This window comes from Glossina fuscipes, unplaced genomic scaffold (assembly GCF_014805625.2).
Source record: "Glossina fuscipes isolate IAEA_lab_2018 unplaced genomic scaffold, Yale_Gfus_2 28, whole genome shotgun sequence".
Taxonomy (NCBI): domain Eukaryota; kingdom Metazoa; phylum Arthropoda; class Insecta; order Diptera; family Glossinidae; genus Glossina; species Glossina fuscipes.
Genome location: NW_023998423.1, coordinates 9,370,453 through 9,390,429, shown reverse-complemented (window position 1 = coordinate 9,390,429; position 19,977 = coordinate 9,370,453). Strand labels below are relative to the sequence as shown.

The following is a 19,977-nucleotide window of genomic DNA, read 5'->3' as shown; positions in this document are numbered from 1 at the left end:
CGGCTGGGATCGAATCTCGCCTACCCACCTCTATCAAAATCGTTGGCGCCTCATGCTTTTGCGAGTAATGAGCGAAAATTCACAAAATTTATCTTCAGAAAAACGGAGTTGCGTTCATTTGACCCTTCACTGCGGCCTTGTGCTCTGACCAATTTGTCGCATTCTCAATACTAGGCTGCACGTAAACACTTGTAACGTTTCCAATAAATTTCAAAGCGATATCTTTATTGCTGCGACCAGTGTAGTCTCAATCCTCACCACACAGACACAAAGACGCGCAGACATAGAGACGGACAGACATGGCTTAATCAGTTCAAAATTTCATTTTAATCAAGAATCTATATACTTGATAAGGTCGCTGACATTGCTATTTGGGTGTCACAAACATTATGACAAAATTAATATATCGCCCATTACTGTAGTTCAAAGCAATTAATTCTCTTAAAGAAATATATTAATGGGAAAATTAATAGGAAAAACCGAACTCAAGTGTGTTATGTTTATCCGCAAAATTGCGTCGTGTCTTGATTTGAATAATCAAGTGTTTGGTGTCGGATAAAAAACTTCGTCGCCTGTGAAACCATTTAAGTGTTGAAGTGATCATTCACGACAATGAAAACAAAAATTGCTAGAAAGACTTTCCAGCATTACTCCAAACATTGCTTTTTAATTTAATTAACTTTTTAATAAAAGTCTGTTTTCCAAGTTGTTGGCCATAATATCATCAGAAATATACGAAGGCGTTGCTTTTTCATGCTTTGTACAAATTTTTACATTTAATTTTAATTTGTTGAACTTGCATGTTTGTACACTCATGATTTGCTCTTACATCGCGCAGCGTATAACGTATAATAGCTTTTTATAGATTTAAAAATTTGCTGAGTACGTCTATCCTTTTCCATCAGCTCTCTCATATACATGATATATATATGTTACGATTCAATTTTCATTCACTTTTTCTCCTCATTTAGTTAGATTGCAAGCGAAATATTATAAAATATAACGCCCCAAGTTATATAATAAAAATTATTATTAAAAAAGATTAATAATCCATTATTTCGATGTTTATATTAAGAGCATAAACACACATTTAAATTGCAATTTTGATGTATGTTGATATTTTATATGCAATTAAAGCAAATGATAAATGCAGTGTGTGGTAAAGGAAAAGCTGACTAAAAACATAACTTGTTTTCACTCTCGAAATTGTTTTACTATAAACATACAACAAAAGCGAAGAAGAGTGGAATGAAGAAGAAGAAGAAGAAGCCTTAAGGCGCATCCCCTATACCCATCATCATCTAAAACAGTGGTTTCTTCGCTGTGTGATAACATCGACTACATATATTAAATTAAATTTCACTTTTCGTTGATATTCATATTCATGTCCTGGCATCTAAGCTGTCACTTATATAGGTTTCAATAAGTTTATCTTGATGTTAAGAATGCAAGCAAAGTGAAAACTTTATTAATTGTTTTCAAGTCTCAACTCCTAAAAATCCTTTATGCAATAAGGAAAAAGCTCTGCGACGAATTGTTTGCAGCAATTTTTTGCTGGCACAAAATGCTGTACGTTTTTTGGAGTGCCTTCAATGCCAGTCGATATTCTATATCGTGACATTTATGTTTACAAATCCTTCGCGTCACTTTTGTTTCTTATTAAACACTAGTCTTATATCTATTAATACACGGAATGTCACACTGATACCCTATGGAGGAGAATGGCCAGTCGTGTCATATGCTATATATTCAGCCCTTAAACGCTTATAAATCTATTATGCAGCATAAGGACGCTGCATGGTACAGCAAACTTACTCTCACTTTTCCTCAGAATCGATATCGACTATATGTCGTAATTGAGAAACGCGTAGAGAAAAATAACTTGTTCGCGTGGATGATGAAGTTCAGCCAGTTCTCTTTAAAATTATCGCATGAAATCGCGTCTAATTGCTTGAAACATTCTAAATTGTTAAACTTTGCTATATAGGGGGAGTCCTAAGATTTACGCAGGATTTCAATTTGCCGTTATTTGTGCGGCAAAGTGCTCGTAACCCCAAACAGAAACACTTCAACAGCTGAAAGTTTACAGTTAGTAAACATGGAACACTACATCAGAGAGTAAGACGTTTTCATTGCTGAAGCTTATCGGCCATGGCTCGAAGATTTCCTGCAAAATATGATTGGAATATTGACTTGGCTTGATCGTGTGATTTAAAACCATTGGATTTCTTTTTACGCGTTTTTTCTGAAATCAAAGTTTTATGCCAATAAACCTACAGGAAGTATTTCAAAACTGCGTTAAAGAAGTTCAGCCCGATTTATGGAAAGTGGTCATAGAATCTTGCGATAAAAGAGCGTATGTATGTGCCAAAAAAGCTGTGGAGATGATTTCCTCGATCTGCTATTCCACACGTAGCCCTATCTTAGGTGCATTAGTAATTTAATAAAAAAACCACAATTAGGGGGAAAAAAAAATTCTGTTTTCAATTTAATTTAAAAACTTTCCGAAACTTTGGTGCATCCTTTGTATAATAGCGGAACGGCTTTACAATAAGTCTTTGTCAGATAATTTTTATACAAAAAATCTTTTAGCTTTTGGTTTCATCAAATCCTTGCCATGCTATCAATAGAAGAAATGCAACATATAAAGCGACTGTTCTTTAATACTTAGCCGATGTCCGAAGCTCGTCGGTTCTGTAAAACGAATTTGTGGCTCATTTGCAGGCCAAAGGGTAAAATTTAGACATCTCCGATATAGAGTTTCGAAAAGGTTACCGACAATGCATGCCTGCATGTGAACTATGTTCTTCGAAGATTTTACTTAAAAAAGATAAGTTAAAAAAAAATTTTTTTTTTCCTTATTTATTTACGCATGAATTAGTATTTAATAATTATTATATATATTTTCTTTTCCTTCATTTTTAATATAAATTAGTATAAGATTTACTTGTACGAGTCACTTGAATTCGACTGTTGATTTATTTGAGTTGAGTTTCATGTGTGAGTAAATAAAATAACTGTCTGTCCATTTCGTCACCTTATAAAATCAATTTGTTTTACCTTAACTAAGACTGTGTGCATCAAAATTCTACTTTCCCCCCTTTTTGTAGGCAAATGCACAGATCAAGATCAAGATTAAGATCAAATCTTGCGATCTAAGATCTTTGCTGCATATTTCTCAGTTTTGCAGATGCACTGAGAATTTCAGAGTGATGGAATCATTTTCATGGTAATCAATATAAACTGAATTTTTTTTTTTTTTTTTACGAGTTAGAGAAATCTCTGTGAAAGTTTTAATATCAGTTTAACTGAGTTATTTCGTTTTATTAATGAAAGCTGAATTTCGAAAACTTTCTCAATAATTGTTAGTTTAGTCTGAAAAAAGTTCAATGACTGCTTATTCATTGACCTTAGTTGGCATCATAACTTGTTTGCTGCTGTTTTATTCCTGTTGGCAAAAATCCATCGACGCTACCTAACCCCTCTCTTCACCTTTCTATTACGAACTACGTACTTTATTTCCTTTTTTAGGCCATAAGTTAAAATTTTATTTTATGAAAGCCAAAAACTGTTATTACGAAATCGAAAAAAAAAAAAACCAAAAAAAAAAAAGCAAAACAATTCAAAAAGCAAGGAAAAAAAGAAAGGGAAGGGAATAAACCAAAATAGAGAACATACTACCACTATTCCAGACATTCTCCACTCGTGTAGATGCTAGTACATAAATAGATATGAAAAACAAACAAACAAACAAACGACTAACGCTTGTTATGCATAACGTTTAACATTTTAGAGCAAAGCGCACAAATTTCTTTTCTCGTACTTTTGTTGTTGTTGTTGTTGTTCTTGTTGTTTTTTACTTGCTCCTTTTTTTCTATAACGAAAAAGCAAGCATTTATTGCAAATCTATGACGATGATGATAGTCATGACGACATGATGTCTGATAAACTCTTCGAAAACTTATCGATCGGTATTGGAAAGTTTTTAAAATGCAAACCATAAAAATTTTTGTTAAAGTATTTATGTATTGGCATTGTGTAAGCAAGCATAAGAGCTTGGCTGATGTCTATTTAATTTATATTCTACTTTTATACAACGTCCATATTGGACGCCAAAAAGGAAGAGTGCATTAGTTTTAGTAAACGATTTAGCATATGATTCCGAAATAATCTAACGAGAAGTAATCATTATAAAGAAAAGATATTTTCGACCATCGAGTCAATAGAGATTGCCGATAATATATGTCCATTCGACTATCCCAACACTCGTAGCATCAAGCCTAGCTGAAGTTTTGGTACCATAACCTCACACATTTACAAAACCAAAAGTGCAAAAAAAAAAAAACAAATAACAAACTCTCATAGCACCTTTCAGTCTCAAATATGCAAGCATTTAGCAACATCTTCTCTAAAAGTCTAATAACAAAATATAATCCCGATTAGCCAGTTAAGGCTTCAAGATTTTCATAGATTCCTTTGGAATGATGGGTAACTAAATTTCGCTACCAAGCATTTATTTTTATAAACTTTTTATTTATCTTTTATGTAATACGATTATAAAAACAAAAAGTTTATTTTTTTTCAATTAATATTTTAGCCAAAAAATATTGCTAGCGATAAATAGTTAATGGTCTGTGTAAATTGTTATTTATGTAGAGATATTTGAAGAATATTTCATTTTTAAATCTAGCCCGATAATAAAAATGCAATTAAATAAATGAAAATTATAAAAAAAACTAAATAAAAGTTAGAAGTTATAAATAACATAAAGAGTATAATATATAATAAAATAAGTGGGAACGATTTATATGCTTGGGATTTACGTTTTAATATTCGCCCGGAATTGGATTGCAAGACATAGATTATGTATATGGTATCGCATTCATTGCACACATACATGGTATCGTATATCTCAAATAGCGCACATATCACACTGCGCTAGACATGCGTTACTTGATTGAAAGCTATCAGCTCTTGGCGTAATGTAGACACTAAAAGCCGCATATAAATGAAAAGTTTGCTTTACGTTAGATGTGAGATTGAATACATATGAATGAGCATGCATATATATATATATATATATATATATATATGTATGTGTTATTGCATGGAATCTCTCCCGGTGCTATGTACTAATTAAATTTAACCGCAAAATCATACTCGGGTAACAACCTATTGAAAAAATATTTGCATTCTTCCAGCAGATATGTTAACGCAAGGTTCCCTCCTCTTGTTTTTTTTTTTTTTTTTAAACTAAGATGAGATAACCTTTCGGGTTCATGAAAAATCGCTATTCTCTTCAAGCGCTTTACATGCAACTTTATACATTAGCGCTTTACATAAAATATTTAAAAATTTCACGTAATTACATCGTCGTATCGGCGGAGCAAACTCCTTCAGGGGTAAATCGTCGCATATGTCAGAGCGGCCGTTGTCATGACAGTCCTTTCGCATAGCAAGCGACAGAAGATCGATAGTAAAATAAGAGCTTTATTTATTCACGACTCCCAAAAACGGAACTCTTTGCCGGAATGCAATTTCCGCAGAGTACTAGATAATGTTTCTTCAGGCAAGAGACCGAATCGTTATTCGTTCGTGGCTGATCTAAATTTGGTTGCTAAGCTTGAAGTTTAAACATAGTCGGCCTTCGTAAATTCTCATATGCGAAGAATCTTGGGAAAGCATATCTTATACCATATATTAGATCAAAGAATAGGGATAAAAATATATCTTATGGGCTCGTATGTTGCTCGGATGAAGCGAATGAACCGCTGTTTAAAGTTTTCCCCGTAAGCATAGTTAAGAAGAAAAGAATATAACAAAAAGTCGCTGATTTCGTTCTCTCTCTCTGTCTCTCTCCATGTCCCTGCCTCTTTCTCTCCTTCTCTTTTTCTTCCACTCTTTTCTTGCCTCTCTCCCTTATCCTCCCGCTTTCTCTCCTTTTTTTCTGGAGCTATAACAGTACACATCTAAATGTCTCCTGCTTTTGCACGTGGGCATGTTGTTTTCTCCCTTCTTCTTTGCCTTCGTGATTGCTCTCTTGCTTGCTCTTCGCTTCTCTACGTCCCGTTTCCGATTAACATTTTGTATGTAATTTGTATATGAGAGTGTCCACTGTCTCTCCTATTTCCCCCTTTCTCCTTCTCTTTCTTTCCCATTCTTTTGCTCTTCGCCTCCCTCTCGGTCTTACTCACGCTTTCACTCCTCTTTTTCTGAAGCTATAGCGGTATACATATAAATGGCTTTTGCGTTTGAACGTGGACATGTTGTCTTCTATCTTCTTCTTTGCTCTCTTGACTGATCTCTTGCTTGCTCTTTGTTTTCGATTAATCTTGTATAGATAAGATGTAAATGAGAGTATCCACGGTCTCTTCTACTTCTCTCCCTCACCTTTTGTCGCTCTTTTCAGATAGCGTCTACCTGAGTGCACCTTTATCCTCGTCTGTCATTTAAAAACGAACCGAACGGTCTTATCACACCCCTGAGCACTGAGGCTGTAAACCTTAAGTGTTCCCAAACCCGCACATCTACTTTCCAAGATTCCTTTAGCGTCCCGGAAAATAGGTGTGTAGGAGCGCGATTCGCATGATCACATCATAACCAAGGCCAAGATAATATATATCTTCAATAATGCAGGGGGAGGATAGGGGTTAGAGGACTTTCAAAACATGTTCGAACCTTGAAGATAAAGTCATGATTCTATTGAATCGAATAATGAAAGACCATTTGTCTTAACCTTTTCAGTTTTTTTTTTTTTTTTGTCGTTTTGGGCATTTGTGGGATTTTGTGAATTAGCCCAAGAGCATATTAAAATTTTATTTTTCTCGAATTTTTTTAAAGTTCCTTCAATGTGTTGCATGCGAATGTTCGACACGATGGACACAATTAATGTCTGTTTTCTATAAAGTCTCTCCAATTTTGTAACATGGCTCTGTTTGCAATGAATGTAAAGGGAAAATTCTATAAAAACGTATACTAATCTGTATGTTGTTCACCGAGGAAAATATTGCGTTATTTTGTCTTGGTTTTATTTGCACCCATCTATATACATGTGGATGAGTGTATGAATTGTTTTTTCTACAAACTTTGCCTCCAACTGTAATTTGGTTATCTTTTATTCAATCAAAGTGAGGCAGAAAACTGTTACTAACTAGATTCTGCGTAATAAGCTACAAAACAATTCAATTGTCAATGGCACTGTTTTTTTTTTTCCTTTTTTTTTTTTTTTTTTTTTGTTCAGTCGCTTGTATTGCCGAGTAAAAGTAATGAAGCCGTAGGGACATTCGTTGCTTATATTTTCCTACAATTGCTACTAAATACAAAAACACTTTTTTATTACACTTCAAGGCAATTTTTGTATATGCTCCGTATCCAAGTGTCGTTTTATGCTAAGAGTATGTTAGTTTGAGTGTGTGTATCTGTGTGTGTGTGTGTGTGTGAGTGTGTGCTTCATGTTTATAGCTTTTCAATTTAAATAAAGAGAAATGTTGTTGATTGCTTTTTTCTATATATACATATATATATATATATATATATATATGTGTGTGTGTGTGTGTATGAGTGCATGACAGTTTTCCTTCCTTCTACTCTTTGTTTTTCCCCCTCCATTTATTATTATGACCTGTTTGTTCAGCATTTTACTATTAAGTATTCTACGTGCGTGCATTGAAATTTTATTGGGATTCACTTTGTGGAACGGTCCGTTTTTAAATGTGTCAGCAATTCTTATTCTTATATTTTTTACGATTTTTCTAGGATTTTCCGTTATTGATTACTTATTCCTCGGCATATGTTTATTATGATGAAAATTGCTTTTCGGGTGTTTATTGGTTTAAGCAAAATGTAAGATCCTTGAGATGTTTCGCTTTCATTTGCACGTAAATAAGGAAATTAAAAATAGCAATATTTTCTCAGTTTCTTACTAAAAGCTAAGTAAATCGAAAACTTAATGGTGACCCAATTTATTGTTGTATATCGCATTAATAACATTCATGGCTATAATGAAAAAGCAAGAAAAAGCATGAAATACTGTTTACTGCATATATTGTATAATCAATGCAATGAACTGTTAAAAGAATAATCACTCACTTTGTCAAGCCGTACATTCATATATGTACAAGTGAGTGCATTATATGCATATGCATGCATTCGGCCTTAAGCAGTACAGAAGATTTAATAGTAATTTTACGAAAGCATAGGATGAGATCGAATATACGCATTCGTATGGCATGGCATACAATAAGCCATAAGTTTATTTATTGTTCAGCTATCGATACGAAAATAAATGATTGTATACATTAAATTGTATGAAATGGTGTGAATATGTGCGTGCATGTGTAAGAATTGAAACTGAGCTCTGGGCAGACCAAGCCCCATAGCATCGATGTAATTTTTCATTCAACAATATATATAAAGGCTTGTATAACTACGCTTATATGGGCGTATATTTGTGAGTGTGTTTGTACGTGTGTATCTGTATCTGTATATATGTACTTGTACTTTATAATCAGCTTAGGCCGTATTGCTTACTATTATAAGCAAAATGTTTACGTAAGCGATTTTACTGTAACAGAAACATAGATTTAAACACTAGGCCTGCAATAATCCCTATTTATCATTTGATATTTTACACTCAACCAGGCAAAATTTTATGCGTAAAGATGTCACACCATATCTCATAGAACTAACGACAGCATATATATGAATTGGACAAGATTTTCCAACCACTTTTACTCGAATATTTTTTTTTTTTTTTTTTTTTGAAAATGAAAAAATTAACTCAGTAAATTAGCGACTAATGAAATTTTTTTTTTTTTAGCTTACTGTTAAAATGCTTACAATATGAACTTCTTATAAACTCAGAATGGACAATAGTTTGCTCTCTAATAAACTGATGCATAATAATTACAGTCTCTATGAACTACTGCTCCATTCGACAAATATGGCTTGCATTTTATTGGCCAGTGTTCGAGGATTGAAAGCTCAATGTATAGTGCAGTGCTCAATCGATGGGTCATACCATCCGCTCGGTTTGCTAGTCCTTTCTCCACCTATTTGCGACGAACGCTTGAACGATGGAAAAAGGGGATAGGGATGAAGGTTGCGATTTTAAATTCCTTTCGCTCGTGTTTCTTACTAAACAGAGGACCAGAAATCTTAAATGTTTCGCACGAAATAATCTGATCATATCTGCAATATGGTGAACATTGACGAAAATTATATTACTATGTAAATGTAGAGACGGAAGTTCAAGTTCATAGCATGACAAGTGCTATTGTAACCCACATGACATGGCACAGTAAGACCAAGCTGATCTATGTACAAAGCAGCGTTCAATATGCCAATCGATTCCGAATCTTTTCTGATTAGACGAAAGACTGTCTTTGTGCGGTAACTTGAAATTTTTGGAATGATGTTTTGATCAGGTAGCTTTTCCGATCAATCCGATAAAATCATTATATGCAATTTCCAAAAGTTGTTATCAAAAATTGATACTGTTTGGCTTATTAAACTTTGGATCGAATCGATCTATTTTTCATATCCTCTGCTTTATAACTGTAAGTAATCTTCTATTGAGCAAAATTAGTTACTTTTTCAATTTTTATAATGTGAAGTTGTGCATGGCAGTAACTTGACGTAAAAATTTGGACCGCATGGAAATATTTTGTAGAACTCGCCCTATATAAGGGCTATAAAAAGTAGGTGAAGAATAATAAAATCTTTGGCAAGGAAACTACTTCCCAAACTTGGACTGCCTGCGTTAGTCCATGCTATGGTCTTCTCTATAAGCATGCCTTTACTTGGATACAAGGTATTTTACTTCGAAGGCACAGTGGCGTACGTTGTTTAAGGGTCGTCCTTGTCCGAGCATTAGGTTTTTACTTGCTTTGTAAGTAAAGTGTACGGGTTTTGCATAATAATTTTCGCAATTCAGAGAATTCACTTTAGCACTCAAAAAGCCGGTCAAAAGGGAGCAGTGAAGATAATCAGGTATCTGTTGATAAGCAGCGCTATGCACAACACCGCAGTAAATTTTTGTGTGAAAAACCGTACAGCATAGGAAAAATTAATTTGTTGTTGAAATTCCTTTTACTATAATTTAAACTTAAGCAAAATAATGAACAACACGGGTTACACTTTGCTGCGTATTGCTGCCATGTTCTGAAAAGTGCTTACTTATTACCCTTCCAACCTATTAACCTATTTTAGTAACGCGGAAAAATCAAGATGTTTTCACTCCCGTAACGGTAGGCTAATAAAACAAATTTGTCTTGAGGTATCGTTTTCATTGTGATTGCTGCATACATATAAAAATAATCACACTTGAACGCACACACATATATGCCTACGAATGCGAGAGTAACGCATACAGGCGCATTCTCGCCCATGAATCAGGGGAATAGGAAGCAATTATATACCCTGGCAGCTATAGCAGGAAAAGGTTACAAAAAAAAAAAAAAAAAAAAACAAGAAGAAGAAAATAACACAACATAACAATAACTATCGCAAACATATGAAAACCCATAGCTTCATATGACAGCCGTACCAGTTTCCTACAATCGATTATAGCAAATCTTTATTTCTCTTAAGACGAATCTTGAACACGTTTCGCATATTTAAGTGCTCTTCCACTTATGAATGATTTCATGGTTTCATGGTTTGCTCTAATTTAAAATTTGTTGTTTGGAGTAAAAGTTTTATTTACAAATCGGAACACTTTTCTTCAGGTTGAATTCAGTTTGTGTTCAATTTTATATCAAATTTAAATCAACGTCGGTGCCAATGTGGTTTTTGATTGAATTTCAACTCAATTCAATTGAAATTCAATTTCAAATTCAACAATGCAATTTTAATTCAATTCGAGTCCAATTTCAGTTCAGCTTAATGTATGCCGAGTTTCGATGCAATTTCTATTCAACTTTGATTCAATTTCAATGTAAGTTTGATTCAATTTGATTTTAATTTCTAATTAGATTCTAATTAGGTTTCAATTTAGTGTGAATGCAATATCAATTCAACCTCAATTCAATATCCATTCGATTTCAAATTATTTTCAAGTCAATGCTAAATATATTCAGCCTAAGTCTAAGGCTGACTCAATTTCAATCCAACTTCGATTCGTTTATTTAATTGAATTCAAGTTCACTTTAACCTCAATTTCAATTTCATTTCAATTGCCATTCATTAATTTCGGGTACAGTTAAAAACATATCGCTCGAACTTTCAGATTTTTATCTCAATGCTTCGGGATCAAGAAAATAATTTCACGAAAGAGATTTAAAAACTTTGCTTGATTCGATATTAAATTTGTAATTGTTACAAATGGAATGAGAAAACAAGTGTACGCTTACGGTTCACTGGTGAATATAAAAACTCATTTCAATAAAATGACCACCACAATCGAGAACATGGAATACGGTATACACATTCTTACCCACCCCGGTTTTGCCAGTTTTACACTCACAGGCATTTAATATAAACATTAATGCATATGATATTTACATATTCGCATACACGCATACACGCATACAAGCATACCTATGCACACTATATATAAAAGATATTTATATGTATATTGGCATATGTAGATAGGAGTATGCATGGGCGCATATATGGGTGTGTGTGTATGTGTGTGTGTGTGTGATTGTGTAAATGCGTGCCTTTATATATACTTTTGTTAACTATAACATAAAAGTTTTTATGCTCAAAGATTTTTATTACGTTTACATAGACCTTTTTTTTTTTTTTTTTTTTTTTTTTTTTACCAGATGCTCTAGGAGCGGAACAAAATGAAATTGTGTGAGTTTATTATTCCTCGGTGTAATACATGCATAAGCATATGTAGGTATGAATCGGTGTGTTTGCTAGTGCGTTGTAGATATTGGCTCAGATGTTTGATTATTTTACTTGAACTACACATAATAATAATAATAATAATAATAATAATAATGACAGTCGTTTTGTGACATTTCTTGCATAAATTGCTTAAAGGAAAATGTAAATGTTTTCTCATTGCGAAAATTTTAGTTTGAGCTAAAACTAAAATAAAAAAAAAAAAAAGAAGCATAACTAGCAAATAGAGTGAGAAAGAAAAGCATGGTTCAGGGAAAAAGTATTATAGAAAAAAGAAAAATAGAAAAAAAGAAAAACTAACGATGACATTTTTGAAGTTAGACGAGCAAAGAACAAAGGATATCCGTCACAACATTACGGCTTTTAACACTGGCAAAACATTCGTAGCAAAGGAGAAAAGGAAATATGAAATGATTATCGAGAGAACTTGACGGGAAATTAGGTAAATTTAAAGGAATATTAGGGTCATGTCGACTAACAGAATGTTACTAACTAAAGTAAATATTGAAAGTAAACTTTGAATTATTACATTATTCAAACGGCATTGAAGAATAGTGTCATCTGACCTACTTTCGATATTAAATTTTTGAAACATTTTCCCCTTTTGAGTGTTGAAAATAACGCTCCGGTCAATAATTTTCGGGACTTATACATAGATATCATCTCCAAGAAATAATCCCTATTATTATTAATATCTTCCAGTCTTCAGACGGTGAATATTAGAATTTCATTCAATTTTTTTGCAAGCTATGGTGATTTTAGTTATACTACTTGGTTGTATTTTATCTCAGTTTTAATTCTAAAGCAGTTGTAATGGACGCAATGGATTCCCAAAAGAATACAACAATGTTCTGCTTCGCATTATTGAGAAAAGAAAGTGCAAGAGTTAGCTGACATTCGCCATACATTCACATATACGAATATTATATTCCGCTGTGGCTGAATTTTTTACGCCCATCACTTTTGTCTTCAAAGAGAAACACAACAAAAGAACCACCGAGTGAGCGCAACCGATTGTTGGTTTATTCTATTGTGCGATATGAGTAAGGAGCAAAAAGTCCAATTTTTTTGCTTTTAACAAGGGTGGTGTTCTCAGTAAACGGACGTGCGTAAGTCGCTTCAGAATTTGATACTGATCGACAGTTTATCGGGTCTATCAACAATGCTCTTCTAGCTATCGGAAATGGTTTTAAAAGATGAATGCACGCGGTATCCTTCGGCAGTGGCTACATAATTGCGATACACGTAGTATTTTGCATGAAAACTTTGACATAAGAAGCCTCCCTTCCGCGAGGGTACCGTTTTTGCTCATAGTGTAGCAAAAACACCGCATCACAAGTTTGCATGTGTTTTCCGACTCAACTAATAATTGTTTGCAAATTTCGAAAGGATGCTACATGAAACAGCTTTGGGATCAAATGATGAAGCTATTGTGGAAACTGGACCCTATTTTCAGAAACTGAACCTTTTAAAAAAGTAACACGTTTTAATATGTAGTTCCGGGAATTATTGACTGCTGGATTATAGATCTGCTATCACAAATGACGATAGTTGGTAATAGTATGGGAATTGTAAAATGAAAGGGAACATATTGCAATACTAAGAATATTGGAACAAAAGAAGAAAAAAACTGAGAACTAACTATCCTGCAAACTGGAAAAATGTAATCATTCCAGCATAGGCCTTAAAAACGTTGAGTGTTGCTTGCTTTTCCGGGCATGGGAGTTAAAGTTGGATGATGAATGTGAATATGAATTTAATTAATATTTCGTACACTTTCGGCGTTGTTTTTTTTTCTCTCATTTTCTTCCTTTTATATCCCATTCACTTACAACATTACTAAGAGCAAGATTTCTCTGCTACTCACTGAATATATCATATCAGTCTTTTTTCATCTTTGGATTCCTATATCCAAGTTTTGAATAAAAAACTCTCGTTTAAAATAAAAACAACTAAGAAGATTGCATTCAGTTGTCACTGAATCGTTTATATCCATCACCGTTGTGTTAAAAAGACAAAAAAAAGGAAGAGAACCAACTTTCATGCTCTATAATATGGAGTAAGCGCTGCTTAAAAACAAAAGTTTTTGTCATATAGGCGTGTAAGCGTTGCAGGCATGTCCCTGGAAAAGTCACCGCCAAATGCTTTTGAAAATTTATAGGCGACGTCTTCATTTATTACCTATAAATACTACACAGTTGCGCAGACAGACAAATGGACAGAAGAACAGAAGGTTTATTCCAAATTTGAAATTAACTAAGAATTTGCATAGTTTATGGAGTTTTTGGAATCTTTTTTATGCGCCTTATAAAGATATTGAAGAAAAGTAAACTTTGGTGTACTATAACATTGGATAGGTGTGGTCAATTTTTCCATTTCTGTGCGGGTACTAAAGCATCGCCTATAAAATAAAAAAAAAAAGGTTATTTGCTTTAAATATCTGCTTTAGTTTATGCCAAAAGCAATTTTGTATTTCTTCTGAAAGACACAGGTGTTGTCAGTTTAGGTAGTACTGTAGACGGTCCCTTCAACCGATTGGTCCGTTTTCAATACCAATCTGCCTGCAAGAACATCCAATGTTTATACCAAATTCGAAATCGATAGGTTCTTTTTTGTGGCCAGGAGAATGTTCACGACAAACATTCCACAGACAGACAGACGGACGGATTCGATTCAGAAGTTGAATTATCTTTCATAATTTATGGGTAATGAGCAAAAGCCAAAAAAATGTTTGCTTAAAAAAACAAAGGTGCTTTCAGTTTACACTTGACTATGGGCGTGTCCTTTGACCGATTTGACCCATTTTCAGTACCAATCGATGCGCAAGAACTTCCAATCTTTTCCCCAAATTTAAATTTATTGTCTTTCTATGTGCCGCAAGGAGAATGTCTGTCGCACAGAGAAGGCTACATCGTTTCAAATTAAAGGTATATATATCCTTTCTTTTATCCCATCCTTCGATAGTGGTAGTATTGAAGTCCAGGGGTATTAAAAACATATTCTATTGCTCCTTGCAAAATGTGAAGAAATGCAAAGAAACAGAAGAACTACTTAGCTCAGCACAGTTTCACAGTATATTGCAGTACTAGTCTGTCGGGATAGTTTTCATAATCATATATTAGAAGGACTTTGGTCAAAAATTTGAAAGAATATTTTACTGCAGGAATAAGATAAGAAATTTCAATGAATTTAATAAATTTTCGTAGAGCGGACCAGCCCAGCGAAGAGCCTTGAGTTATACACCAACTATATACCAAGTGCCTGTTAAATAATTTTTGTCTTTGCTGGTCCAGCCTCAGATCAGCATCTCTATTTTCATTATCTTGGTTGGCGGGGGGGAGGGAGGCGTAACTTCTCAAACTTCATAATTAAAAATATGCTTAGGAAGTTTAAGGTTTCTATTTAAATGTTCTAAGCGTGAAACGGTTGGCAGACCAAAGGATGGAAAACAGGCCATAATTAAATCACTACAAAATGCTTATAATGATGCTCTCTATATATATATATATGAAGCAGTCGCCGAAAACGAAACTCTAATATAATCCAATTTTTCACTAACGGATGCAATTTCTTTCCTTACCTTTCTTTATGCTATATCCGCTCTGGCCATTCAGCATGCATTCAATGTTGAAGTTTTGACCAAGAACGTTTACTTCTGCGCCATATACAGTACTTATTACTAGTGATTTATTTATATAATATTTTTTTATAAAATATAATTTTATTGTGTTATTATCATTTTCTCTATTATTCATCGTTTCTTTTCAAAAGTGGAAGTGGAAGGTTCCTTCGAGGCATATACATATGTAACATTTAAATTTTTGTAGCTGATTTTATTCTTCGGCGCCAGTCCCCGAGAGACGTCTTACAATTCTGTAGTCCATGGTGTTTGCTTGTACATTTTTGGATTTAGTCGCCCCGCCTCGTCTATTCCTTTTTATAGGATTTTTGTTTTAATATCTATACAAGCTATTGGTATCAGTGTTAGTTTTACTCTTTCAACATTTTATTATTATTATTATTATTATACATTTTCTTTGTGTGAAAAAAAAAAAAATAAAATAAAATAAATAGTGAATATTGTAATATTTGAGCAAAGTTTTTATACATGTTTTCTGTCCTTTTTTTTTTATGTAAATAAATATAAATGAAATGAAAGTTTAATAATTAAACAATTCCATTAAATGTTATTTTATGTAAATAAAACGCAGATTAAGTTATATCACAGGGAAGAAACATTTCCGTTACATTCAACAAGTTCCACTTGACTGTTTCTGATGCTTTTATTGGATTTTTATTATTATTTTTTTTTTTTTACTACATATTTTTCTTTGTGTATATATATATATATAAGTAAAAATAAGTATCTATATATATGTATGTATGTATATATATATATATATGCAAATGTATATGTATAGACTTGTAGTTTATTTTTTACCACAAGTACTCTCATAACTGTCTGCTGGACCACTTAACAACTAACAATACTTCAGCTAGAATACAACGGCTACAGCATAAGCAACATTCTACTATTGTTACTCCGAACTGTACAAGTTCGTTATGCCTTTCATAGCAAATAGTTTTTCACTCTTCCTTTTAAATAACTGCAATCGCATTCGTACTGACATTCACGCTTGCACTTACTGCTTACACTTACAATTACATACATAGAAATACACAAAGTTAACCATTACCTTTGATTAAATAGAATAGAAATTTTGTAACAAGCATAACGAGCCCTTTAGCATCATTTTAACAACCGTAAGAGAAACGAGAAAAATGGATTCGCAAACTCTCTCTCTCTCTTCGTTTACTTCGGTCATCCATTAGTGTGTTGAAGAGTTTTGAGTGGTTACGGTAAGTGGTGGCTTGCGGTAGATACGTGTAAATTGACCAAAATTGTTTGTATTCGAGGAGGTATACGGACGCAACGGTGGTAAGGACGGTGGAAGGTGGTCCAATCATGATGATGATGATGATGATGATGATGCATAGTTTGCGTGGTTAAAGGCATAAAATTGAGTTTGAAAGTCTATTATGTAGAAAAATGCACAAAGGCTAGTGTTAGTTAACAAAAAATATGCAAATAAAATCTATTATTGCTTTGAAGAAACGCGAAAATAGAAAAAAATTATTCATATTTTTTTTTTCTTTTTCAATATTTTTACTATCTTAGGCATTTTCCCAATACAACCGCAAAATATCAGAACGCTACAGCAGCGACATCAATTAGGCCAACCATACGAACAACCTGCCGACCAAATAACCAAATGGAGCCTCAAAAAAACTCTAAGCAATCACTACTCTTATCGTGGCCTCTACGAGCCCAGTATAGAAAATCACGAAAATATGTTAAATGCCCGAGATGACGCTAAGCCTGAGAGGTATTTATCAATATATCATAGTGAATTAATGCTACAACAAAAGCAGCAGCAACAACAACAGAAACAACAGCAACCCGTGTCTCAGCACCATTATGAATTATATCAAAATAGTTCCATTGACAATGTAAATAATAAAAAAATTGTGAGAAATATTGAAGAAAGTAAATGTGCCAAAAATTGTTTACACCCGCAAGGCAGCCATAAAAATGGTCTCTCTGCTACTTACTATTTAACAACAATGTCATCACCGATAACTACAGCAAAAGCTATCACATCTCCAATTAGACGTAATAACTTCTTAGCTAAGACTAAAACCAATCAAACTGTACTATCTATTGAATTCTTAAAAAATCCCTACAATTCTTCTTCTACATCGTCGTCATTATCTATTTCTCAACTAAGGCAACCTTCAAAGCAAAGTTCAAGCAAAAATGTTTATCATAACAGCAACAGCAAAAGCAACAACAACAACAACAATTTGTATAAACCATCCCAAATGCCTTCAATGAAGAATGAACGTTACGTTCAGTCTGCATATAAAACTCATTTAAATAATAATAAAAATAACCATTACAATAATGATAAAAGTTATAATTTAAATAGAAATAGAAAGATTCCTGCCAACATGAAAAAGAGAGAGCACCAAAGAGTTCATATAGCACATAGAATGCAACACAAAGAAGTCAAGACACATAGGGAAACAACTAATCGAAGAAATCATCATGAACAGCAACAGCTGCCGTGGCCTGCCTCACGCAATAAACGGGATAAAGAAAGCTTTAAAAAACGTAATAGACGCGAAACGGAGGAATCGGATCTTAGTTTTAACAGTTCAGAAAGCAATCACGAAACTACATCTCTACGATCTGCGATTATTTCATCCACAACTGCAACCACAAATCTAGCACCAACAACTACAGAACATATGTCTATGTCTACGTATCACAATGAAAGTTTAAATTATCATCATTTGATTCCTTTGATTGCGATTAAAAGTAAACGCGGCCGTTCGTTGGTGCGAGTACCCGCCGAAGTTCTTAAGAAACCAAAAGAATCTGTCGTAATCATCGATGACGGTGAAGAATTCGATAGTGGCGCGCAACGTCAAAGAGAATTTGCCGCTTTAGTTTCAATGGGAGGCGAAGATAAAAGTGAGGACTATTCTCATGACGATGAGCCGAGAGCTCTACCCCTTAGACCTATTTTACCTAATCCCTATGAAGATGAAGAGATGTCCGTAGTCTATGCCGAACAACATTCCGAAATACGTTTAATGTGCGAAGTCGATTTGGATATAGCCTCTACCATGTGGTACAAAAACGGACAAGTGAGTAAAAACTTTTTTATTTTAAATCATTATGTAAAGCCATGAGTTTGTTTTTTATTTGGGAAATTTTTATTACATTCATATTTTTTTATTTTTTATTTTTTTTTTTTGATCCCAAAATTATAGTTTTTTAACAAGCTCGACCATTCGAAGACAAAGATCGCAAAAAAATATTTTTTTCTTTTTTTTTATCAAGTAGTAATAAACATATATGTATATACGTCGGATATTTTAACCGAATATTTCAAAGTTCATTTCCTACCTGTATCATCCGACTTTTGTCAACCATGCCCAACCTTTTAAAGAAATGTATCTATTGCTCGAAGATTTGCCTTTACAGTTATACTCTCTCCACGCTTTCGGAACTGGGTTTCATCTCTGTCTTTCCGCAATGCGACTTAATGCGCCCTTTATGATCGCCATATATTGAGTAGTTGAGTTCTCGTCGAGGTAGTTCTTCTCAGAGCACTTCTAGCTGAAGAACTTAAGTTCTTGCTAACCGAAGTGTAGAAATTTCGGGTCTTTTTCTAAAGAATATAAAAGAAAGGAATAATGTATTATGATACGAACGTACAAAACCAATCAAGTTTAAACTTAGCTCTCAATTCGAAGGTAACTTGGAAAAATACTATTAGTTCTACCACTGCTCGTGGCTATAACAACTTAGAATTTCCTCCCAATGCTTCCAGTTAGATGTGAATTATCCTCAAAATGTAGGGCAGCAGACAATGTTGCTTGGAAAATGGCTAACAACGATGCTCTCTGATATGCATACCTATATAAGCAAAGTGATGACATTTCCGTATAATTACATATACGTAAATCAATTCTTGGACTTAACTTTTGATAACACGGTTCAGCATTGAGCGCCAATCTTTCTATTGCTACATGAAATTGTTTACGTAAGTCAGCAGCCATCTCTGCACGAGAAACTAAAACTCGCGGAGAACACACAATGGAAGTACGAAAACAACAAATGCGATACTATGTCCTAGCGTCCAAAAGTTTTTTTTATATCTGTCGAATATATATACTGTCGGATTAGCATCAAATTTGCAAGCGATAGGCAGTGTCAGACAGTTTTGTTGCTTGTTAACGGCGCATTATAATGCAATTAATCGTTGAGCCATATCGTAATCCGTTCTTTCTGTTTATTTTTTCTCACTCTCGTTGTCCTTTAGTTTTATTCTCTTATTATCTGCCTATATTTAATTTATTAGGTGTACAATTACAAAGGCTAATAAACCTCTGTGTAAAAACTTTGTGGCTACGAGGCGACATAGTCGTGGACCCACTTTCGGCCGTCGTCAGCTGATCGCGTAAATGCGATTGCAGCGATCTGAACAAGGAATAATCGGAAGGGGGGCCTAAGTCTAGAGAATATGCCACATGGGGGAAAACTACCAATCC

At 33.8% G+C, this 19,977-nt stretch overlaps 1 protein-coding gene across 3 annotated transcripts in view; it reads left to right on the top strand.

The window, feature by feature from the left end:
* Window positions 1-19,977, top strand: part of LOC119636778 — a 198,267-nt gene that overhangs the window by 92,876 nt on the left and 85,414 nt on the right. For all 3 annotated transcript variants that reach the window (XM_038032382.1, XM_038032383.1, XM_038032384.1), the window contains exon 3: window positions 17,033-18,567. In XM_038032382.1, coding sequence (XP_037888310.1) covers window positions 17,033-18,567 — 1,535 coding nt within the window. The remainder of the gene's footprint in view (window positions 1-17,032; window positions 18,568-19,977) is intronic.